Source organism: Ursus arctos, unplaced genomic scaffold (genome assembly GCF_023065955.2).
Source record: "Ursus arctos isolate Adak ecotype North America unplaced genomic scaffold, UrsArc2.0 scaffold_19, whole genome shotgun sequence".
In the NCBI taxonomy this organism is placed as follows: Eukaryota; Metazoa; Chordata; class Mammalia; order Carnivora; family Ursidae; genus Ursus; species Ursus arctos.
Window position 1 is genome coordinate 45,860,130 of NW_026622863.1, and position 23,809 is coordinate 45,883,938.

Genomic DNA, 23,809 nt, shown 5'->3' on the forward strand with positions numbered 1-23,809 from the left:
GTCCAGCCAGGCTCGGTGGCCTTGGGGTTGAGTTCTCAGGAAGGGTGGCGTGGGGCGTGGGAGAGGGGCTGCGGGGTCTGCCGAGGTCTCGGGCAAGGTGGAGGCTGGACGAAGGGAGAGTTGCGGGGAGCAGTGTCAGAGGGGGCCGGGCCCGGGACTCCGCTGACGCAGGCAATGGTGCCCCTGGGAGGCAGGCTCCAGCTCCACGGCGCTCAGGCAGAAGGGGGCACGCAAAGTCCCATCCATGGAATGAGGGGCTACTTGTTGAAGCAGCCTGAGGGGAGGCAAGGCAGCCCTAATCAAGAAGCTGAAGGCTCCCGTACCGCCTGGTCGTCCGAAGGGCCGGCAACGGTGGCCTCGGCTCAGAGGCCTGTGCCTCCCGGAAGGGCTGGGCCATCTCTGTCATGACTGAGAAGGCAGTAATGGTTTCTCTCAGAGCCAGGGCTGCTCCTGTGCTTTAGGAGGGAAGGGACGAGGGGCGGGATGGAAAGGGAGGGTTTGAGGTCTGCGTTTTCTGGCGCTGAGGATGAAGAGCTGTTTCTCTAGGCTCCAGAACCCAGTCTCAAGGAACGCGCTCCACACACCAACGCGGTAGCTTCTCCTCCAGCGCCCCCTGGGCAGTTGACCGTGTGCGCATGCGCGAGCCTCGAGCTGCTTCCGTTTCGCGCCTTTTCCCGGGCACGCGCCAGGTCCTCTACCTTCGGTCTCTGCTGGCCGATCCGCGGCTTCGGGCTAGTGCGCAGGCGCCGAGCATTCTCCTTCCCCCGCCCTTCCATTCTCTGGGAGAGAGAGAAGGCAGAGAAAAGAACCCCGAGAAAGAGAGCAATAGGACATATAAGTCAGGAAGAAGGCGGGGCTTCCTTCTCCAACGGCCACGCCTCCAGTGCTGTCGCCCCGCCCCGGCTTTGAATTGCCGGAGGACCTGGCCCACCCCGCCCACCCCAGGCGGAGTCTCAGAGGCGCCCCGCTTTCCCCTTCCAGCAGGAGGGCCGGGGCGCGTTCTAGGGGATCCCTACTTGGGAAGGTGAGTGGGAAAGCGAGGCTGAGAGCCTGCACGTGAGAAGATCGAGGCTTCCCTTCTGGGGTGACCCCCGCGGGACTCCCCATTAGTCCTGTCCGCAGGACACTTTTGGCCGCCTCCAGGGCTGCATTTTCGTTGGTCACGGGCCCTTTAAAGCGTGCGAGGGGGCGGAGCCAGGCTTCAGGCCCCTAGGTTTGGGGGCGGGACCCGGCAGTGGAGTGAGGCTCGGATTGCTCAGAGGGCGGGACCCAGAGAGGCGCAAGCCGAGGATTGGGTGGTATGGGGGCCCGGTGGCGGTGTGCGGCGAGGATTGGCTCTCCCCGCGGGGCCCGGCGGCTGGAATCGGCCCCTGCGTGGGGACCGCGGAGAATTGATGGAGTCTGGCTGGGGAAGCGGGGCCGCCAGGGCCGATGGGGCCCTGGCCTCGAAGAGGGCCAAAGAAGGGTCCAAGAGTCGTAGCCGCCGGCGGTGGCGAAAAAGCAAAACCAAAGGTGAGCGCGCGGGGGCCGGCAGCAAAACGGAAGGAACCTTGGACGTTCTTCGCGGAACTGGGGACTGAGTGGAGGGACCCACTGCCGCGAGAAGTGGGGGAGCCCGTGGGCTGGCCCATTGCCGCCCTGCGAGGGGGTGCGGGGGTGATCCATTGTGAGAATGGGCGACGTGAGAGTGGAATATTACCCTCAGCATAGAGACTACTGGACGCCCCAGTAGCGACTTGGGAAGTGTCCTGAATGCGAGTCTCTGATACTAGGGTTCCCAGTCCGGCTCCGGCAACTCGCTGGGTGACCGTGGGGCAATTCCTGGCCTCAGTGGTTCCTACCAGGGAAATGGTTCAAGCGCCGGTCTTCAGGGCCCCAGCACTCATGAGAGGATAATAGAGAGGTTTAGAAACTGTTGCTCAAAGAGGAAGTTTAGAGGGCATTCACTGTCAGGAAAAGGTAGGAGGAAGGGGTTCCTCGTAGTGGAAAATGCCCCAGGGCCAGTATGACTCAAAATAGTCCATTCTCCGTTCCTTGTCAGCCCACCTGCTTCAGCCCAGCACTACTGGGGCCTAACTTCCTGACCCCCACTCTTTTTAGGACTAGGGGGCCCTGGCCCTGGGTAGGCTTCAGACCACCACACCCTCCCTGGTGCAAAGAAGAGAGGGCTGTCAACTGGGTTCCTAAGGTGTCACATTATTTACAGATTTCAACAAGCTGGAGGAAGACTGAGAGACCAGCAGAGATGCTGCAAGCCCCAGGGGGTACACACAGTAAATTCTTGCTAGGTGATGAGTATTTGTGAAGCCAAGTGAGGACCTATGGGAAGCTCCTGTGAAGGAAAGAAACTGATGCAGCCCCCAGGCCCTAGAGACCCCAAGCCCATTGTTCTCTCTGCCTTAGGCAACATCATTAGCCAAAGACAGAACTGGAATTGGCTAAGCATGCACACGTGCAGACTCAGACAGGCTGGGAGCTCGGGCTGGGACCCGAGGGCCTTCACTGTCACACTACCAGGCACAGCCTCACAAGCAAGACAGTGTGCCCAGAGGCAGTACAGACCAAAGTTAAGAACGTGGGCGTTGGTGGCCTGGTTCCTGGGATCATAAACTGTGGTACACTGGGCAACAGTCTTCTTCTTTTCCTGTCTGAACTTTCTGAGCTGTAAAATGGGCACAATGATAGGACTCCCTGACTCGTAGGGCTGTTGTGAGGTTTGAATGAGTGTAGCACATTGGACACTGGCACACAGCAAGTCTGCCTGAGGGGTGGAGGTTATGATTACGGTTACTCCGCATTAAGTAGTGAGTTCCCTAAAAGGGGACCGTGTCTGCCTTGTTTACCCCACATTTTCATAGCCTGATATGTCAGGCACAGAGGCACTCAGATATTTATTGAATTAGTAAGTAAAGGAATGTATAAACTGTAACACGGGATAATAATAATCATGCTGCCCTTAGGGGTGTCGTGAGGAGTCAGAATCCTCTTGGGTGGGGTGTCTTGCACAGGGCTGAGCCAGTCCTACCCACAAACCCGAGGGCCCACCTACTCACAAAGGCTCATTCCACTAAGCTCTGAGATCCACCAGTCATTTCCTGAGGCTCTGCCCTGGTACCACGCCCCAGCAGGGTGAATCAGACCCTGGCCCTGCCCTGAGGACGTCCAGGCTGGCTGGAGCAGTCCTAGCCATCAGTTTGATCTTGCCAGGAGCCCATGACTCTAGCATCATTACGATCACCCCACTTCCGAGATGACGACGCTGAGGCTCTGAGGGAGCAAGGCCCCCTGGGCTTCCTTACCTGGCCAGTGAGGGCAGAGAGATGGCCATCCCAGCCTCCTGAGGGCAGGGGTGTGTGAACTCAAAACTGCTGTGTGCCCCCACGTTGATTATGGACCCAGAAAGCTCCAGTCACACAGATTCATTCAGCGGGCATTCACTGAACATTTACGTGTGTCAGGCCTGGACTCTCAGTGGTGAAGCTGGGTTTGAGCTGGGGACACAGACATCAATCAAATAATCCCACAAATCAGATATAAATGTAAACTGGGGCAAATTCAAGAGGAAAAGTCCTGAGAAAATGTTAAGAGGGAGGCTTCTCAGGAAGGTGACATTGGACCCAAGGATGAGCAAATGTTGACTGCAGGGCCGGGGGGGGGGGGGGGCAGGGAGGCAAAGGGGACAGTGCGGGCAGAGACCTTGAGGCCCAAGGAAGTGGCTCATTACAGCACAGAGGGAGCTGGGCAAGGGAGGGAAGAGGGAGGGGTCTGGGTGGGCAGGGGGCCCAGATAGCACCTGGTTTGAGAGGCCATGTCCAGGATTTGGGGCTTCATCCAGAGAGCAAGGGTGGAGGTGTTGCAGGTTTAGGAGTGTGTGACCAGACTGAAGTTCTAGAAAAATCCTCTGGTTGCTATGTGAAAAAGAGATTGAAGGAGGCAAAATCAGAGACACATAAAGACTTGTTACAATCATCTAGATGAGTGGTCAGTGGAGATGGGAGAAGGACCAGATTCCAGAGGTTTCTGCAGGGCCAGAGTGGACAGAACTTTGTGATGCATTGGGTGGGAGTGGGAAGTGGCCACACACACACACCCAGATGCACACAATGGGTGTATACGTCCATACATACACAAACACACGCCCGTGCAATCTCATAGGCCAAGAAGAACACAGACACAGATACACTCACAGGGGCTGTGACACATACATACACACATGCCTTCAGACATACGGAGAAACATACAAACGCACAGATTGGGGGAAAAATGTCACCCCCCCCCCAACAAACAGGCCAGGCAAACACGAGGCATGACATGTACCCACGTACATACGTACGTTGTGCATGAGTCGCCAAGACACTCAGACCTGACCACCCAGAAAGCGGCCAGCTGAGACCTGACAGGGAGAAGGAGGCGTGCGCGCACACACACACACACTGCAAAAACACTGCAGAGACTAGCTGAGCCATCCTTGCCGGCCCTGTGACCGTGGTCAGGCCTGTCCTCCTCTGCAACTCACTTTTCTCTGCCACCAAAAGGGGCGATGACAGTCCCCACCCCTTGGGCTCTGGAGAGGATGAAATGAGTTACTCCGTGTACAGAACAGTGCCTGGCACGCAGGGTCACTAGGGCAGCAGACACACTCACAGAGCGGGCTACACTCGCTGCTCCCCCCCCCCGCCAGCATCTGCCCTGCAGGCCTCTCCCCTTCAAAAGCCCTAGCCCCTCCCAGGCCTCAGACCTGGCCCTTCCTCCCTGAGCCTCCTTCCCTTCTCACCCCTGCTCAGTCCCCAGAGGCCAGAATCCAGGCTGACTCCAGCTGTCCTGTGGCTCTTTAGGGCAAAGGGCTGGTGCCAGGCAGCAGGACCCCTCCGTCCCACCTCTACCCCAGTTGTGGCCCACGGGCCTTGGGCGCCTGCCTCTGCCCCCGTGCCCTCTGCCTGAGATTCTTGGCAAGTTTCTGGCAACCTCAATATCCCTTTCTCCCAGCTCCACCCATCTCAGCCCCCAGGGAGCTGCCTAGAACAGGGCAAAGGGCAGGGCCCTGGAATCATGAAGGCCTGGGATTCAGCCTCTTCCTGACCGCTGCTCATCCAGGCCCATCCAGGCTCACCTGGCCATGAAGTTTAACGCTGTCTCCAGACGCCTCTCTCTGTTCATCTGTTTCTCTGCCCTGGGGAGGGTGGTCCCTTCCCAAGCTCCCATCCACCTGCTTCTGACCCCACTCTGACTCTTCACACTTTCTGTCTTCAAATTTTTGCTGAGCACCTACTACGTGCCAGACCCCATGGTGAGTCTTAGGGCCACCCCCTGCCTTAGGGGGCATAAAATCAAAGAGGAGAAATGGGGGTGCCTGGGTGGTGCAGTCTTTTAAGTATCTGACTCTTGGTTTCGGCTCAGGTCATGATCTCAGGGTCATAATATCAAGCCCCCATCCCAGCTCCCCACTCAGCAGGGAGTCTGATGGAGATTCTCTCCCTCTGCCCCTTCCACTCATGCTCTCTCACTCTCTCTCAAATAAATAAATAAATCTTAAAAAGAAAAAAAAGGAGAGACAGAGGATTCACCTACAGCCAAGCAAATGACTTCAGGGCCTCTCGTTTGTGCAGACGCCTCCCAAAGCCCTGTGCCTACGTTTGTATTTGTGATTTTATATCCTTTTTCCTAAAGAGTTCCGCCTGTACACATGCCAGCTTCACGGCTCCGTGAAGTCTGGTTCCGTCCCTGGGGGTAGACAAACAACAAACATGTAAATGAAGGCATCTAATTGCAAGTGTGGAAAATTCTAGGAAGAAACACAAGTATGATGGCAGCAAGTAATGATGGGGGTGTGTGTCTTAGGCGGGGAAGAGTAGTTAAGGAGGGCCTTTTTGTGGAGGTGACAAGCCGAGGCCTGAAGGGTGAGAAAGAGCTGGTGAGGTAAGGAGCACATGGAATAACAGAGGTAAAGTGTTTCTTGGAGCTTCAGTTTCCCATCTGTGAGCTGGGGTGGATAGTCACAGCAGGATGGCCTGTGAAGGGTAAGTGGAGGGTGCCCAGTATGGGAACACCACACAGTAGGACGTGGGGCTCAGAACCCCTAGCTGAGCTCGGCACCACCCTTAATCGGCTTTTGTCCTCTCAGGAGGGACAGGCAGGGCTGGCTACCCTCTCTCTCCCCGCCTCCGCCAACAGCTGGGGCCGGCTGTGCCAGGGCCAGCCTGGGGGACAGGAGCTGAGATCACTGGGCCTTTGCTCCCTGAAATCCACCCTGGGGAGAGGGAGGGTGGTCGGGCTGGATGAGAACAGACAGTTTGTTCAGCACTGAGGCTAAGACTCCTGGCTCCTAAGAGAGAAGAGGGTTGGCACACTAGATACCTCAGTTTCTAATTATTGAGGGGGTTGAGTGTCTGGACTCCTGAATCCAAAGGAAGAAGGGGCTGGGGCCCGGACTCTGGGTTCTAAGGCAGAGGAGCCTGGAACAAGGACTCCCATTTGAGCCGGGCCTGGGAACCAGCAGAGGGGCGGGGAGTTGGGCTCCCTGCTGTGTTTACAGCACATGGTTTCCCTGTCCTTTCTGGGTGGGAGGTGGAGCGGCTGGCCACACCCTGGGCAGGCTCTGCCCCTCCCAGCGGATTTATCGCCCCAGGCCGTTGCTGGCACTGGCCACACTCAGTCCTAGTCCAGCCTGCAGCTCAGCCTGGGGGAGCTCAGAAGAGGTCTGGGAGGGGTGAGTGCACTGTCTGCTGAGAGACAGGAATGGCCGCGCTTTAAAACTCCAGGTCCTGGAAGGGAGGGGATGAGGCAGAAGCCAGGCAAAATCCTGAGTGGGCTTCAGGAGGGAAGAGTCTCTGGAGCAGAGGGCACCGTCTCGAGACCACCAAGGGGGGCAACAGTAGCTTGTCCAGGGCCTGGGTGACAGTACAGGATCCCGGAGGGAAGATCACCAGGGACCCTGAAGTGTGGGGAGTCAGGATTAGTCCAGGGCAAGTTTTGGAGGGCCACAGCTAGAGGCCCAGCTTCCAGAGCCCTGGGAGGGAGACCAGCGTTTAAGTGATGTCTCTGGACCCAGAGATCTGGGTTCAAATTCTGTGCTGCCACTTCCAATGCAAGCTTCAGCTCCTTACTGAACACCTGTGAGCCTCTCAGTTCTCCTATAAAATGGGGATGCTACCGATAACAGTCGAAACGTGAATGGAGACAGTCTGGTTCTTGGGGTGAGCAAGCACTAAATGAGGAAACACACAGAAAGTTCTTAGCGCAGGTCTGGCATAGAGCAAGCTCAAGGCTAATGGAAGAGAAGAGGACAGCTGTTCCAGGCAGGGGAGTGGGGCTGGCCCATTCAATCTAAGCCAAGTGGCGAGGCCCGAAGGCCAGGGCACCCAGCTGGGGAGCAGTGGGACTGACTTGTGGGGATCCCACAGAGGAACAGGGAGGCAGCTGGAGCTTAGAGGGGGTTCCATAGCTAGATTCAAGGGACCAGGAGGGGGTAGGATTGACTCCTCAGTTTTAAGTAAGGCTAGTATTATTAATTGGATTCAGGAAGAGCATTGGGCTTGCGACCAGGGTCCTGGGACACCACCAGGTAGACGGGAATGGGTGGGCTGAGGGCTGAGCTCTCCCAAATGCTGGTGGAGAGGAAGGGCCTATGGGTGATGCCCTTGGGTCTGAGAAGGAGGTGGGATGGGGGCCTGAATACCTGGGTCCTGAGAGAGGGGGGACCTAGCTGGGCTCCACACCTCTCAGAGAACCTCAGAGTCTTGGGCCCCAAGAGAGCAAGTGGAGACGGCTACCTGAATTCTTAGGTCCCCAGAAGGAACCAGAGGAGTGGATAGACTCCGGGGTTGTAAGAGAGGCGTGGAGCTAGGAAACCAAGAGGAGTCCCACGTAGGAGACAGCAGGGAGAACAGGGGTTTGGGGCCTGGACTCCTGGGTCTGAAAAAGGAAGGGGATGGGGCCCTAGACTCCACCCTTGGGTCCCACCCTGCCTAACAGGGGCTCCCCGCTCGCCTGCAGCCTTGCGGCTCACACACAGCATGGACCTGCGCACGATGACACAGTCGCTGGTGACCCTGGCGGAAGACAACATGGCCTTCTTCTCGAGCCAGGGCCCCGGGGAGACAGCACGACGGCTGTCGGGCGTCTTTGCGGGGATTCGGGAGCAGGCGCTGGGGCTGGAGCCGGCCCTGGGCCGCCTGCTGAGCGTGGCGCACCTCTTCGACCTGGACGCCGAGACACCGGCCAACGGGTACCGCAGCCTGGTGCATACGGCCCGCTGCTGCCTGGCGCACCTGCTGCACAAATCCCGCTACGTGTCCTCCAACCGCCGGAGCATCTTCTTCCGCACCAGCCACAACCTGGCGGAACTCGAGGCCTACCTGGCCGCCCTCACCCAGCTCCGTGCCCTAGCCTACTATGCCCAGCGCCTGCTGGCCACCAACCGGCCCGGGGGACTCTTCTTCGAGGGTGACGAGGGGCTCATCGCTGAGTTCCTGCGCGAGTACGTCACCCTGCATAAGGGCTGCTTCTACGGCCGCTGTCTGGGCTTCCAGGTGAGCCCCCTGCCCCGCTCCTCCGGACCCACAGTGAAGGTGCCGACAGCATGGTAGGATTACCACAGTATCACCGGACTCCGGAGACGGCAGATTCAGAAAGGGGAAGCCATCTAGGGCCCAGACGGCTGCACAGGGCGGGGTCTCAAACTTGGGTCCCCGGAGTCCATTCCACCGTGCAATAAGGAACCGTTAAGGTGCGCAGCTCTTTGCGCCAGGATCCCCACGGCTGTCTATTATTCTATACTCAGAGATTCGTCCACTCTTTGCAGTGACCTGTCTGGCCCCCGAAATCATTTGAGACCCCTCAGGAGGGCGGTTAGTATTGTTCTTAAAGGCCTCTTTATAAGAGCACACCCCATTTAGTCAGCCCCACTGGAGGTGTGGGCAGGAGGGAGGGGGCTAGCTCCATTTTACAGGGGCTCAAGGGGCTCTCGTCAGGACCCCGGTCGGCCTGGGCTTTCCAGCTCACCTAAGGAGTTCTCGACTCGGGATTTTCAGGCTATGGGGAAGGCCAAGGAGCACATCCCGAGTTGGTGACCATGAGGAAGACCTGGTGGTGGCCCCACCCCAGCCACCCCCAGGGGGGTACCGCTTACCTTAGCACTGAGAGGAAGGCAGCCTGGGAGCCTTTGGACTCCGAGCAAAAATGGTCTGAAGACTCAGAATTGGGGGGGGGGGGTCCTTGGGGCTCAGAGCAGAGGCCCAAAGTGCTCCTGTGTGAGGTCAGTGCTGGGTCCCCCAGGTCCCAGCCATATCGGGGAGCCCCCCACAGGAGTATCTGGAGCTGTGTGACTCTGCAGCCCCTCAGATTCTCTCTGGGGCCGCGCCACCCCCACCACAGGTGGGCTTGGCAGTCTCTCAGCCTTCCTTCCCCGCTTCCCCACAGAGCAGCCTGTCCTCACCAACCCAGCCTGGGTGTTCCTGGGAACTTCCTTCACCTAAGCTGACCCCCCACAAATACTGATCAGCCCAGCTGAGCCAGCTGGCTCCTCCCCGTGTCCCAGCCACAACCTTGGAGTCACGGGAGAGTGATCCTGGGGCCACCCAAGCCAGCATTCCAGGCAAAATGGCCAGGCACCACTGTGCTCTCCGGCCCACTGGGCCCCTGGCCAGGGGCAAGGTCATGCCTGACAGCTATTCTCTGAGGCCCAGCTGCTGTGCTACAGGACAGCTAGGCCCTATAAAATGTCAGCCCCCACAGCGCAGAAGCCGCCCGAGTATGGCCCTAGGTCAGCGCCCCCCACCCCCAAGCCTAGTGCCTAGCACACAGTAGGATGCAGGCCTGTTGTTTCTTCAATGAACAAAAGAACACTGCTGGCCCCTTGCCCGGCTTCCTATCGTTTTTTTTTTCGATCTTGTCTCCCCATTGTCTTTTCTTAGCTGCCTGGCTCCTCCCTCCTCCTCCCATTTGGCTGTCTTTCTGCTGCGAGATCGCTGGCCCTGTCTGTCTCTGACCATCTCCTGTCTATCTTCCTGCCACCCAGGAGCTGGTCCCTCATCTCTGTCCTCGATGACTTTCAGGAAACCCCTGCATCACCTTACGCCCAGCCTTCTATGGCTCCACCCTCATCTGGAATACATCCAAATTCCTCAGGCCCTCCATGAGCCCCCTCTGCTTCTCTGACCTTGGCTGCTGCCCCCATTGCCCTGTTCACTCTGCTCCAGCCATACATGTTATCCCCACCAAGCACAGGCTGCCTCAGAGCCTTTGCGCCTGCCATGTCCTCTGCAGGGAGCAGCCTTCCCTCGCTTCCTCCAGATCCCTCCTCCAGCGCCCTCCCGGGTACCCATCTGAGTAGCCTGACCCTGAGTCCTCAGTCTGTGTCCCCTCCACCTACCGGTTTTTTCAAAGCACTGGTCTTGAGGCATTCCTTAACATTGAACATACGCCTTTATTTACTTCCTGTCGCCTAGAGCAGTGCCTGGCACACAGTAGGAGCCCACTAAATGTTTGCTGAATGACCACGTCTCCCCCCAGACCACGTCTCTGCCCCTCACTCCTGCCTGCCTCCAGTCCCTCCTGGGCAGCGGGTGACCCAGCGGCGTCTCTCCACAGTTCACGCCCGCCATCCGGCCATTCCTGCAGACCATCTCCATCGGGCTCGTGTCCTTCGGGGAGCACTACAAGCGCAATGAAACAGGCCTTGGTGAGTCCCGGCCAGACCCTGCCTGCAGCCTCGCCTCCCTTCCTGTCCCTCCTCCTTTCACCCTCTGTCCCCACTCCTGCTGGGCTCCCTGACACCCCTCCCAACCCCCAGGTGTGACCGCCAGCTCCCTCTTCACCAGCGGCCGCTTCGCCATCGACCCAGAGTTGCGTGGGGCTGAGTTTGAGCGGATCATACAGAACCTAGATGTGCATTTCTGGAAAGCCTTCTGGAATATCACTGAGATTGAGGTGCTATCGGTGAGCAGGGGGCCTCATGAAGGCCCCACCAGTGTTACAAGATGGGCACACTGGGGCCCAGAGACCCATCCCAGGTCACAGCAGGCCTCAGCGGGGCTCCAGGCCCAGGGACAGCACGTGATGGAAAAGACAGGATGAGGGTGGGGATGGGAGAGGAGGCATGAGGGGCTGCAAGCAGCTCCTCCCCAGCACCCCTCCTGTTCCCTCCCACCAGTCTCTAGCAAACATGACATCAGCTACCGTGAGGGTAAGCCGCCTGCTCAGTCTGCCACCAGAGGCCTTTGAGATGCCGCTGACTACTGACCCCAAGCTCACGGTCACCATCTCACCCCCCCTGGCCCACTCGGGCCCCGGGCCGGTCCTCGTCAGGCTCATCTCCTATGACCTACGTGAAGGACAGGTAGGAGATACAGAGCCAAAGAGCATGACAGCCCCCTTCCCACCTGTCACTGCTTACATCTGCCCCCCTCCCCATCCTGTCTCTCTGAGCACATCCCTTTGGTGGGGTGAGGCCCAGGCAGGCCGCCCCAGCCTCACCCACATCCTCCTCCCTCACCCCCCAGGACAGTGAGGAGCTCAGCAGCCTGGTGAAGTCCGAGGGGCCCCGGAGCCTGGACCTGCGGCCACGCCCCCAGCAGGCGCCCCGCTCACAGTCCCTGGTGGTGCACATCCATGGCGGTGGCTTCGTGGCCCAGACCTCCAGATCCCATGAGCCCTACCTCAAGAGCTGGGCCCAGGAGCTGGGCGTCCCCATTCTCTCCATCGACTACTCCCTGGCCCCCGAGGCCCCCTTCCCCCGTGCGCTGGAGGAGTGCTTCTATGCTTACTGCTGGGCTGTCAAGCACTGTGCCCTCCTCGGTGAGCCCCCGCCCCTCACTGTCACCTACTCCCTGCTCCTGCCCCCGCCCCATACTGCACTGCTCGGGGAGAGAGCCATTTATCTGCTCAGGCCCTTCCCCTGCCTCCCCTCCCATCTCCTACCACCCAGCTCTCTGCCACCTGTTCACCCCCTCCTGCCCCACTGCTCCCTAGACCTTCTGTCTCAACCACTTTCTCCTTCTGCTTCCTGCTCCCCTCCTCTAGCCCTGATACCCCATCCCCCCACATCTCCATCCCCTCTGACCTCTTCTTTCCTCCTCCTATTTCTCCACCCCCCCGTCCTGCACTGCCAGCCTCTTGGCCCACGCTCCAGCCCATTTTTCCAGCTCCTCTGACCTCCTGCTTCTGACATCTTCAGAGGCACAGGGCAAGGTGGGGGTGTGCCCCAGGGCACAGGGATGTGGCTCTTTTGTATGGTCAGCTGAACCCTGCCCTTCCATCTCCAGGCTTCAGCTGCCCCTCCCTCCCGAAATGGGCCCTGGTCTCCCCTTTCCCACCATCTGTCCCCCTTGCTTCTGACCTCTAGCCTCTCAAGCTTCCCAGAGCCTCCTGACCTCCACATCCTCAGTCTGCCTGATCCCCTGATCACTGTCCCCCCCCAAGCCCCTGCCTCAGTTTACCAATATCTAAAATTGCACTTGGCTAGACCTTGGGGTTGGGGTCCCCATACCCCACCTCTGAGAGTCCAGTGCTCCTGGCTCAGAGCTAGAGTTCCTCCCTGCCAGGCTGACCAAGCCCCCTCCAACCCAGGTTCAACAGGGGAACGGATATGCCTCGCAGGGGACAGCGCAGGTGGGAACCTCTGCTTCACCGTGTCCCTCCGGGCAGCAGCCTACGGGGTGCGGGTGCCAGATGGCATCATGGCAGCTTACCCGGCCACGATGCTACAATCTACCGCCTCTCCCTCCCGCCTTCTGAGCCTCATGGACCCCCTGCTGCCCCTCAGCGTGCTCACCAAGTGTGTCAGCGCCTACGCTGGTAAGGCCACCACACAGAGCTGGGGCCCTGGGGAGGCCTTGGACACTGGAGTCCTGCAGGGACGGGGGCTAGCGCCCCGTCTCCCGGGGCTCAGGAAGGGAAGTCTGAGGCTGCTGGTCCCCACTGAAGCCATCAGATATTCTTGGGTCCCCGGGGACACAGAGGCCTGAAGTTCCAGGCATTGAGATTGGGCCTCAGCCCTCCACCCATACTCCACAGGTGGAGAGACAGAGGACCACTCCGACTCGGACCAGAAGGCGCTGGGCATGATGGGGCTGGTGCGGCGGGACACGGCCCTGCTCTTCCGAGACCTCCGCGTGGGCGCCTCCTCGTGGCTCCACTCCTTCCTGGACCTGAGTGGGCACAAGTCCCACGCGAACTCAGTGCCCACGGCAGGTGAGTGCAGCCCCCCCCCACGCCCATTTGGGGTAGACAGCAGGGACAGCCAGGTCCACCGAAAGTCCTGGGGAGAGGCAAGGGTGCTCAGGAAAGCAGAGATCACCTTCTGGCTCTAACCCCTATTTATTCCTGGGGACTACCACACAGCCTTGATTTTCCATGACACTCCACATCCTAGAATTTCCAGGACTTCTGGTCCACCAGGTCATCTCAGAACTGCCAGGAACTATAAGTTAGCCTTCCAAACAGCCCATGCCAGAAAGGAACCCCAGGAAATAACTCGATCCTGAGAATGCCATTCAAATCCCTTGGGCCCTCAGCAGGGAGTCCAGCCCTCCTAGATTCTTCTCAGACTTTTAACAGACACGTGGGGATAATACCCCACTCCAGGGGCTGGCCTAGGAGCCTGAGGGTGGGGAGATCAGCAGACTGCACAGACCTCTGTCCGTGGAAGAGATTCCCAAGCCTCGGGCAGGAGGCAGGATCCTCTCGTAGCCAAAAGTCACTCACATCCAGGGATCTCTTTTTTCCCACCATTTTTTTTTTTAACATTTTAATGATTTTAAAGTACAGCCAACTCATTTCCTATCTCCAGCACACCCAACAGTATTTTCTGAATAATAGTGCATGGTCAAAAGTAGATAGTATTCCTATTCAGAAAATTATTCCAACTGAGTGTGTCTTGCTTTAACTTTTTAAATTTTAGGATATTCAAATGGATGCAAATAAACACAAAAACAATTAAAGGGGATTTGAACCTGGACCATTGGACAGTGGGACTTTCCCTAAAGGTTAGAGGTGACAAGTGCAGCCCCTAGAGGCACACAGGCCAGTCTAGCAACCTACGGGGTAATGGGGGCCAGGTACTCCGTGAGCCTTGCTTTGCTCCCACACGAAATGAGTATGGTCACAGGACCTGCCTCATGAGGTTGTCGTAAGGACTTCATGCAACTGTTTGTGCCAAGCACCCAGCACAGACCCGGCACCCAGTAGGTGCTCCTAGCAGATGCTGGCACCCCTGACAGGCTGCGCCCTTTGACTCCCGTCACTGGTTCCGTTCCGGTGACCCTCGGGGTCACGCAGCACGTATGCAGTTTTTCTCACATGGTCTTGCATATTGCCTTTGTGGATTTATAAAGACGAGTTAAAAAAGAAAAATATCGGGAAAAGGCAGGGTCCTGGCCCTAGTGGTAAGCAGCACAGATCTGATCTGATTCATGGAGCAGAGGCCAAGGTGGGCAGTCCACACGGGCCAAAGCACATCTTCGGCATCGGCAGGGCACGTGCTTGCCCGGTCACTCAAAGGGAAGGGATAAAACTAAAAAACAGGAAGGAAATGGGGGGAGCAGATCTATGTGGCTGCAGGTACGGGATCCCTGGGAATCGAATAGGCTCCCAAGACTCTAGCTCCCTGTGAACACGGCCTCCTTTCAAGCCACGTGGGCCCGCTCACTACTCCACTGCTCACACCCCGTGTTGAGTGGCCCTCACAGGTTGGCTGGGCCTCGTGCTGGGGTCAGGGAGGCAGCTGGAACAAGGCGCCAGGCCTAGTAATAAAACATGAGGATAGCGTGTGGCCTCCCAGGGGGGAGCAGTACCTCATCCCACCGAGTCCTCACCACCTCCTGTGAGGTAAGGACTATTTTTATCCCCTCTTTGTACAGAGGAGGAAACTGAGGCTCCCAGAGGTAAACTGACTTGCATTTTACCCTCCCGGTGACCACACACACCCCACCTCCACCACCACATGACTCCTTCCACCTCCCCTTTGGAGCCTGGGGCACCTGGGGCTCCCCACCCATCCCCAAGGACGGAGTCTGGGGGAACACTCAGCCTCCACAGCCCTAGCACGCAGCTCCTCCTGCAGGGGCCACTGCCCTGCCCCTGACCTTTCCTGCCAGCCACTCACTCACCGGCCCACAGAGCCAGGCTGATCTGTGGCCCCGGCTGCCACTGCCCTCCCCCTGACCTTTCCTGCCAGCCACTCACTCACCGGCCCACAGAGCCAGGCTGATCTGTGGCCCCGGCTGCCACCTGACCCTGCTCCTCTTGCAGAGCCAATGCGGCGCAGCGTGTCTGAGGCAGCCCTGGCCCAGCCTGAGGGCCCGCTGGGCACGGACTCCCTCAAGAGCCTGACACTACGTGACCTGAGCCTAAAGGGCAGCTCTGACACGTCAGACACCCCGGAGCTGTCACTGTCTGCGGAGACACTTGGCCCCTCCACGCCCTCCGAAGTCAACTTCTTAGTTGGCCCAGAGGACGCCCCCGAGGCTAAGGCCCGGGATGAGCTGAGCACCAAGGACCGAGGCTGTGGCGCCCGGGCCGCCTTCCCTGAGGGTTTCCACCCCAGGCGCTCCAGCCAGGGCGCCACCCGGATGCCCCTCTGCTCCTCGCCCATCGTCAAGAACCCCTTCATGTCGCCGCTGCTGGCATCTGACAGCATGCTACAGAGCCTGCCGCCCGTGCACATTGTGGTGAGCGCCAGACTGGCACAGAGCGCCAGGCCGGGAGCAGGGGCGGGCGGGCGCAGGTGCACCTGGGGAAGAGCGCCCGGGCGCGAGAGAGCGGGGCGGGGGCCGGTAAGGTAGCCCGGCTGCCCGCCCGAAGGGAGAGGCGTGCCACCAGGAAGGAATGCCCGGCAAGGGGAGGGCTGTAGGGAAACCAGGGCTGCCATTTCCTCTGGGGGCAGTCGGGTAGAGGGGAAGGGGGGGCGGAGATGCTGGGCCGAGGCTCATTCTCCCACTCCCCGCCCCCTCTCCTGTGCCCCTGCCCCGTGCCCCGCCCCCGCCGTCCCGCCCCGCAGGCGTGCGCGCTGGACCCCATGCTGGACGACTCGGTCATGTTCGCGCGGCGGCTGCGCGGCCTGGGCAAGCCCGTGTCGCTGCGCGTGGTGGAGGACCTGCCGCACGGCTTCCTGAGCCTGGCGGCGCTGTGCCGGGAGACGCGGCAGGCCACGGCGCAGTGCGTGGAGTGCATCCGTCTCATCCTCGCGCTGCCCGCCCCGCCCGCCGCGCCCCGGGTCTGAACCCCGGCCCGAGCCGGGCCGCGCGGGAAGATGGGGCTGCGGGGGGCGACACTAAAGGCCTCTTGTTCCCATCTGAGCCGGCCTCCGTGGTGAATGCGCCCCGGGTTAGGCGGCGGGGACCCCCGCGAGGGGCTCCCGGCCCCCTCCGGCCCCTCCCTCGGGCCGGGCGGGAGGGGCAGGCTGTGCCTTAAGGTGGGAGGACGGCCAGGGGGGCGGGGCGGGGGCCCAAAGCCGAGACCCTGGCCTGAGGGGTGGGGGGCACACACCAACCAGTCTCCGTAGACAGCTGGAGCTGCACTCCGTCATTGCCTTCTACTGCTGCTGGGACCGCCGCAGGGTGGGGGGTCTGGCCCTACCTTGCAAGTCGGTTTGTTTTTGTTCCTTTGTAAATAAAAGTATTTAATTAGTTTGGCCTGTTGCAACTAGGGTTGGGTGTCGCCCACCAGGGGGCAGTATCAGACTCTGCTGCTGGGATCGGAGAAGCTTGGCAGTAGACAGCTGAGAGCCCAACTTCTGGGTCCTGAGGAAGAAGGGGACTGCCGGCCCGGATTCTCGGGTGCAGACGGATTGGACGCCCCTACTAACATGGACCGCCTCCCCCTTCAGACTTAGTCCAGGTGGCGTGCCAGAGGGCTCTGGGTTCTCAGCTACTCCCCTTCGCAGACTCAGCCCCAGCCCCCACCCAGAAAAGAAAACCCAAACTCCCTTGAAAACTGCAGCAGAAATAACAGGAAACCAGAAACAAAACTGGTCACCCCAGATACTGGAAGCGCAAGCTCTGCCAGCTGTGACAGTCACTCAGTCCCTCAACAAAGACTCTGAGGTCTTGCCTTTTGTAGGCCCTGGATTTGGAGAAGAGATGATTTCTATCCAGGGCCTGCCCTCAAAGGACTTGAGGAGAGTGGGCAGAGAGACCCAGACACAGGCTGTCACAGTGCTCCCAGGTTCCATCTGTGGTAATCAAGGAGGGCTTCACAGAGGAGGTGTTTTGAGCTTGCCCTTAAAGGATAAGCGTTAAATTTGCTAGGCAAAAGAAACATGCAAAGTTGTGAGAGCCACTGGGCAGTCATCAAAGCCTCTCCCTGGCCAGAAGGTCAGATGCAAAGCGGGAAGTGGCCTGAGGGGCCTGGAGCAGTCAGCAAGAGCAGATCCTGAAGAGCCTGCAGTGTAATCTGGACTGTAGCTGGAGGGCAGTGGGAGCCACAGAAGGGCTTTAAGCAGGGGAGGGACAGGATTAGCTAAAGCACTGAAAGGGCCTGCTGAGACATTGAAGAATGGACTGAAAGGGGCAAGACTGGAATCCTGGAGGCAGAGGAGGCTGGGGAAAGGGAAGACAAGGCCTGAGCTGGGGCAGAGGCCATGAGGGTAAGAAGTAGGAACACAGACCATAACTGAGGTTGAACAGTACTTATTGAGGGTAGAGCGGATGGGGACGAAGATGGCACTGGGGCTAGCACGGGAGCAGGTGGACAGTGAGGCTGTGTCTTTACCGGGAAGAGGCTCTGGTGTGTACAAGGTGGGTGGCAGGATACTGAGAGCTGTTTTGCACATGGAGAGATCAAAAGGTCTTTGTGAGGCAATCCAGGGAGACATTCAGGGGGCAGGAGAGCAGGCTGGGTACTCACTTCTGGCTGGAGCTAAGGGACTAGAATCTTTCCAGGAAGAGTGGGCAGGTGGGATGAGCAGAGGGCCAGGACAGAGAGAGCCCTGAGGGCCACCACCCCCAGGAAAGGGGTGGACCGTAAAAGGGGAATCAGTTCTGGAGGGTTCTAAGGAGCAGCCAGAAAGGGAAGAAGCTAACCAGGAAACAAAAGGATATAAAGCAAAGGGGATTTCGGGTGGGAAGGAGTGGTCGGGGTCAGATGAGGATGGAAATGTTATCCTCACGCCTCAGCAGGGAGCAGGTGGGTCCTTGGTGACCTTGTCCAGAGCCACTGCAGGACCATGGGATATGGGCAGCCAGACATGGAGGGCTGAGGAGGGAGTGGAAGGTAAGGCATTTAGCCAGTGGGTACAAGTCTTCAGCTGTAAACGGGATGAGAAATCATTCAAGGGAGCTTGATGGGGGCGGGCGGGTTGTTTAGAAATGATAGAACACATTTTAATACTGCCAGGGAAGGAAAGGAGAGCGGGAGAGACTGAAGATGCAGAAGCACACGAAAAGTTTCCTGAGGGGATGGGGACAGGGGGACCCTCACCTCAGAGGCCCTCATTCACCCACTAAGTGACTTCTGAGCCAGGGCTGTGATGGGGGAGGGTGCCATAGCCCAGAACTCTCCCTGAAGGTCCTGTTCCCCCTGTTGAGCTCACAGGACCCCTTGTTCATCTCTCCCAAAACAGTCATCCACCCACCAACCTGCTCCTATTTCCTGTCCCCATCTCAGGGATGGCTCCTGTACCCCTGTAGCCCAGGCCAGAACTCTGGGTCTTGTCCTGGACAGCCCTTTATCCCATAGCCCATCAACCCCCATATTCTATTGTTTCTGCCTGCTGAACCTCTCTCTGCCTTATCCCCTCAGCCTCCGACCTAATCCACACTTCATCTCCTCCTGCCTGGGTGTCTGCCCAAGTCACCTTCCAGCTACTGGCATCCAGTCTCGTTTCTCCAGTTCCAGCTCCAGCTCTGACCTGGTCTTCCCCTGCTCTAAACCCTTCCATGGCTCCCCACTACCACCCCACCCCAGGACAAAGTCCCAGCTGCCAAGGCTGGCTTTGCCCACTTCTTCATCTTCTTCCAGCCTTACAGCTACCCCACCGCAAGGACCTGCCTGGCCTCCTTCTTGGGCACCTACACACAGTAACAGTCCCACATGCCTCCCTTTCTTTGCTTGTGCTGAAACACCCTCCCACAGGCTCTTCTCCTTTGCTTGGCACCTCCTGCCCCTCCAGAATCCAGCGCCAATGTCCCCTCCTCTGGAAACCCTTTCCTGATCCAGCAAAGCCAAAAAGACTCTCCGGGACTCCCCCACCTCGGCACACCCCTGCCATGAACGTGTCTGTCCTCCCATCTGACCCGGGATCCTCGAGGGCAGGACCTAGGCCTGACTCATCTTGGTCACCACCTTCGCCCAGCACGAGGCCTGGCACACTGAGAGCCTCAGGAAACGTTTAAGTTATAGGTGGCTGAGTGTGTGATGAGCAAGCGAGCGAGCGAGTGGCAACAGAAGGAAATGGGAAAGCCAGTGAGTGGGAAGAGAGAATGAGGGCAGGAGAGGCTGAACGGACGGGTGTGCAGGCCGGACGGGTGTGCAGGCCGGGTGAGAGCAGACGAGCATCAGGTTGAGGGTGAGAGGAATGGAATGGAGAGATGAATGTCTGTGACTCCTTTTCTCCCACAAAGCAAAATGCGCGGTCGCCCGGGCTAAGCGGCCGCCCCCGCCTTCAACCCCACCAAGCCTCGCCGTTTCCCCTCCGAACTGTGTCCAGAATCCCAGTACTGGGCGTGCTGGAAAGCGCTTACCGGACCGGACTCGCAGAACCTGTTTCCCTCCGGAGCCGCTCCAGCCTCTGCGGTGCGCTGTGGGATTCCCACCCCGCAGGTGCCCGGCCTATTGGCTGACTGGCGGAGACTAGGGGAGACTGGCGTCTCCCAGAGCCTATCGCTGTCCGATTTAGGCCGTGGGCTCCGCCTACCAGGGAACGTGCCCCGAGTGGCCCAGGGCGATAGGAGGCGGAGCGTCTATTGGCTGGAAGATAGTGACTGACGTCAGGGATAGCTTATCACAGCCAGCTTTCGGAGGCGAGCTCCCAGGTCAGGCCCGCCTCTGGAAAGACGCAGAGGGGTGGTAGCTGAGTGCGCGGTGTACTGCAGAAGCGCCTCTAAAGTGGTGTCGGGCCGCTCGCGCTGCTCGCTGGCCTCATCCTTGCGTCCTAAAGGAAGATGGGGACTTAGGAAGTCCGGACTCCTTGGTCCTGAGGGAGGCGGGACTGGGGATCTGAGGGAGGAGGGACAGAGGAACCTAGATTTCAGGGTCTGAGAAGCATCTGAATGGTTGGATCTTGAAGGGCGGGGAGGGAGTTGGGAACCTGAAAGGTCGGGGTGTAGGGACGGGGACTCCTAAGAGTCACTGGCCTGCCCAGGGATGACGGATTTGAGGTTTAAGATTTTATGTGGCTATTTATGGGATTGGAGCCAGGCCTTGTCCCCAGGCAAGAGTTCTGTGTCCTGCAAGGTGGGGCTTAGAATAGAGATGAAGAGGAGGAGGCTTGGGGGAAGCTCTGGCCTCTATGTGCCCTCTCCACCTCCCTGAAAAGGGAAGCCAGGGTGCTGTCTTCCAGGGGAACCCAGAGCGGGAGGAGACTTGAAACTCACATGGAGACAAAGAGAAAAACATTGATACCAAGAGAGATTAAAATATTAAAAACAATAATTATAATAGAGCTCTCTTGTATGGTGTGGACTGTGGCCCCAGTTCTATGCAAAGCATTTCACATAATTATTGCATGTCTTCCTCATTACAGTTCTAAGAGATCAGATTATTATAATCCCCATTTTACCAGTGAGAAAATTGATGCCCGGTGAGGAAGAATCAAGACGCAGATGTAAAGAGAGAGTAGAGACACAAAACACAGAGGAAGATAAACAGACAAAGAGATAAAGACAGGCCCAGGGAGGTTAGAAAAGGTAGAGAGCAAACAAAGGAGAGGGGCTGCAATCAAGGACTCCTGGGGTGGGACGGGGGGCTGGGGCCTGCAAATCCTGGGTCCTGGGGTTAGAAGGACCCTGGACTGGGACTTTCAAGTATCTCCTCTCCTGATTTCAAAATATCAGACTTGTCCAACTCTTCTCACTGTGGGCGTTGGACCTGGTTGGGGTCAAAAATAGTGATTAGGAGGGGGCAAGTGTGTCATTATCCTATTAGGAGGTGATAAGAAAATGATTCATGGGGGGCGCCTGGGTGGCACAGTTGTTAAGCTTCTGCCTTTGGCTCAGGGCGTGATCCCAGCATTCTGGGATCGAGCCCCACATCAGGCTCTTCCGCTGGGAGCCTGCTTCTCCCTCTCCCACTCCCCCTGCTTGTGTTCCCTTTCTCGCTGGCGGTCTCTCTCTCTCTCTGTCAAATAAATAAATAAAATCTTAAAAAAAAGAAAGAAAGAAAATGATTCATGGGGGTGCCTCCAGCCTAGGAGGGGCCTTTCCCCCACGGCCTCTGTTCTTTCATCTGGACAGATTGGGCCTCAGGAAGGACTGGGGAGGGGCAGGGTCCTCTCTGTCCCTCTCCACCGCTGCGTCTCCATCACTCAGAACCGTCACTACGGCCCACCGTGGAGACGAGTGGGCCACCCTGCGGCATCTCTCTGGATCTCTCTGCTTTCCCCCACACCTTGAACCAATGCCCACCAGAGGTCCTGGCACATCGCAGGAGCTCAGCAAATGCATATCAGATGGACGGACAAACCTCTCTACGCAGCTCTTCCTCGGTCCCCGTCCTGCCATCTCTCTGTGCCCCGTCATATTCCTCAGCCTCTCCCTGGCCTCACCCACCTCCTCCCACCTTCCCTTTCACACAGGTGTTTCTTCCGAGGCCACAGGGCCCCCCATCCCCAATAAGAAGAAACTGAGGCTTTGGGGCACCCGGGTGGCTCAGTCAGCTGAGCAACTGACTCTTGACTTCATCTCGGGTCATGATCTTGGGGTCCTGGGATTAAGCCCTGTGACGGGCTCCTTGCTCGGCTGGGAGTCGACTTGAGATTCTCTCCCTCTCCCTCTGCCCCTTCCCCCCTCAAATAAATAAATAAATCTTAAAAAAAGAAGAAGAGGAGGAAGAAACGGAGGTTCATTTTGGGAGGAATCACCCTCCCAGGGTCACCTGTGGGACATGAAAAGGAGGAGCTGAGAGAGGGGTTCTCAAGACCCCAAATACAGACACACTCCTGGCATCTCGGAGCCAGAAATGCAAGATCACATCGAACACGTGCCCTCAATACCTGCTGAGTGGGGTCTTCATTGGCACCCACACAATCAGAGAGTCACGTGCACCACGCGCAGTCACCTACAAACACAAACATAAACATAAGCACACAATCACACAATCACCCTTACTGACAACACGCACAGAAACAGCCCATTCCACATGCAAATCAGACACCCCAGGCGTGCAATTATACGCCCAGCCACGGGCAGGCCACTCGTTCAATCCCAGCCAGGACCACGAGCAGACTTGGTTTCGTTCTTGACTGTATCTCCAGCAACTAGAACAGCGTCTCGCCCTCATCACCAGCAGAAACACAAAACGTGGGGCGTCTGGGTGGCTCAATCAGTGAAGCATCTGCCTTCAGCTCAGGTCATGATCCCAGGGTCCTGGGATTGAGTCCTGCATCGGGCTCCCTGCTCAGCGGGAAGCCTGCTTCTCCTTCTCCCACTCCCCCTGCTTGTGCTCTCTCTCTCAAATAAATAAATAAAATCTTTAAAAAAGAAAGAAAGACAAAACGTTTCCGAGTGCCAGCTGCAATTCTAAGCCCTTGGCCTGAACTAACTCGTCGAATCCTCTCAACCACCCTATTTGCCACCACTCATTTTGCAAATGGACACACTGAGGTCCAGGCCTGCTTAGTGATTGGCCGAAGTGTTCACAGCCAGCAAGAGGCTGTGAGACTGTGAACCCAGGTTTTCTGGCTCTGGAACCCATCACACGAGGCTACTATTCGGTAAATCACTCCTGCCTGCATCCAGTCAGAGGTATAGGACCATGATGACTGGCCACACCTGAACAGATGCACAGTGGGTAGACTCTCAGAAAAGCAAGAGACACACAAATAGAAAGACCCCCCCACGTCACCCCCCAGAACACACAGCGACATCGGGACAACCCCCCAGAGACACACAGCACCCAGAGAGAGACGCATACACCACACGCAGACACATGACACACCCAAACCCAGATGCGGTGTCCCACCCAGAACTCCACTGAGCTCCTGTTCTGCTCCCAGCCCCACTGGGCTGGCCCTCGAGGAAGCAGCAGGCTCAGGATGGGAAGAGGGGCAACCTCACTTGTCCGCTCTGCCTGACCGGTTCCACAAGGGCCGTGGATGGCACCACCCGCCTTATGAAACCCGCATTGGGCAACTGGACCCAGACCTGACCTGGACGCTTGGATTCTGGAGAGAAAGGGGCTGGGAGCCTGAACTCCTGGGTTCGGAGGGAATAGGAGTTGGGTGCTCCAATCATGGATTCTAAGGGAGAAGAGGACAGGGATCGGGACCGGGACTCTCAGGTCCCGAGGAGTAAGAGCTGGAGGCCTGGGATCCTGGGTTCTGGAAAAAGAGGGGCCAGGGACTTGGATTCCTCTCCTCTGTCTTTAAAGGCAGGATTCCAGAGTTAGATAAAAATACAGGACACCCAGTTAAAGGTGAATTTCAGATGAACAACAAATACCTTTTTTGTATAAGTATATCCCAAATATTGCATGGAATATACTTACGCTAAAAAAAAAAAGTGTTGTTTACCTAAAATTCACATTTAACTGGGCATCCTATATTTTATCCGACAACCCTATTGAGGGGATGGATGCCAGGTGCCTGGAGACCTCCACGGCCACTGGTCAGCCCCCAGGCCCCTGTTCTTCCTGCTCCTGTCCTCCTCCTCACCCCTAA

The 23,809-nt window shown here is 58.0% G+C and overlaps 1 protein-coding gene and 1 long non-coding RNA gene across 5 annotated transcripts in view; one reads left to right on the forward strand and one right to left on the reverse strand.

Moving 5' to 3' along the window:
- Positions 1-9,710, reverse strand: part of LOC113243525 (uncharacterized) — a 76,199-nt gene extending 66,489 nt beyond the window's left edge. The window contains exon 1 of the long non-coding RNA XR_008960150.1: positions 9,128-9,710. This is a non-coding gene — a long non-coding RNA (uncharacterized LOC113243525). The remainder of the gene's footprint in view (positions 1-9,127) is intronic.
- On the forward strand, positions 956-16,292 carry LIPE (lipase E, hormone sensitive type). 4 transcript variants are annotated; one of them, XM_026482213.4, is made up of 10 exons: positions 956-1,512; positions 7,993-8,528; positions 10,588-10,678; positions 10,790-10,935; positions 11,150-11,335; positions 11,499-11,793; positions 12,565-12,792; positions 13,012-13,188; positions 15,247-15,665; positions 15,995-16,292. In XM_026482213.4, the coding sequence occupies exons 1-10, from the start codon at positions 1,395-1,397 to the stop codon at positions 16,214-16,216; spliced, it is 2,418 nt and encodes an 805-aa protein (XP_026337998.2). In that variant the 5' UTR covers positions 956-1,394; the 3' UTR covers positions 16,217-16,292. The 4 variants fall into 4 exon arrangements, with proteins under 4 accessions (XP_026337998.2, XP_057170400.1, XP_026337999.2 ...); XM_057314417.1 differs by having other exon boundaries at positions 1,000-1,024; XM_026482214.4 differs by lacking the exon at positions 956-1,512 and adding an exon at positions 6,599-6,706.
- The last annotated feature ends 7,517 nt before the right edge of the window (positions 16,293-23,809 follow it).

Bases quoted from the DNA above. Each gene is read 5' to 3' on its own strand.
- LIPE (XM_026482213.4), top strand. From the start codon at position 1,395: ATGGAGTCTGGCTGGGGAAGCGGGGCCGCCAGGGCCGATGGGGCCCTG. The intron at 10,679-10,789 runs GTGAGTCCCGGC...CCCAACCCCCAG, and splicing joins GCGCAATGAAACAGGCCTTG to GTGTGACCGCCAGCTCCCTC. The intron at 11,794-12,564 runs GTGAGCCCCCGC...CCTCCAACCCAG, and splicing joins CAAGCACTGTGCCCTCCTCG to GTTCAACAGGGGAACGGATA.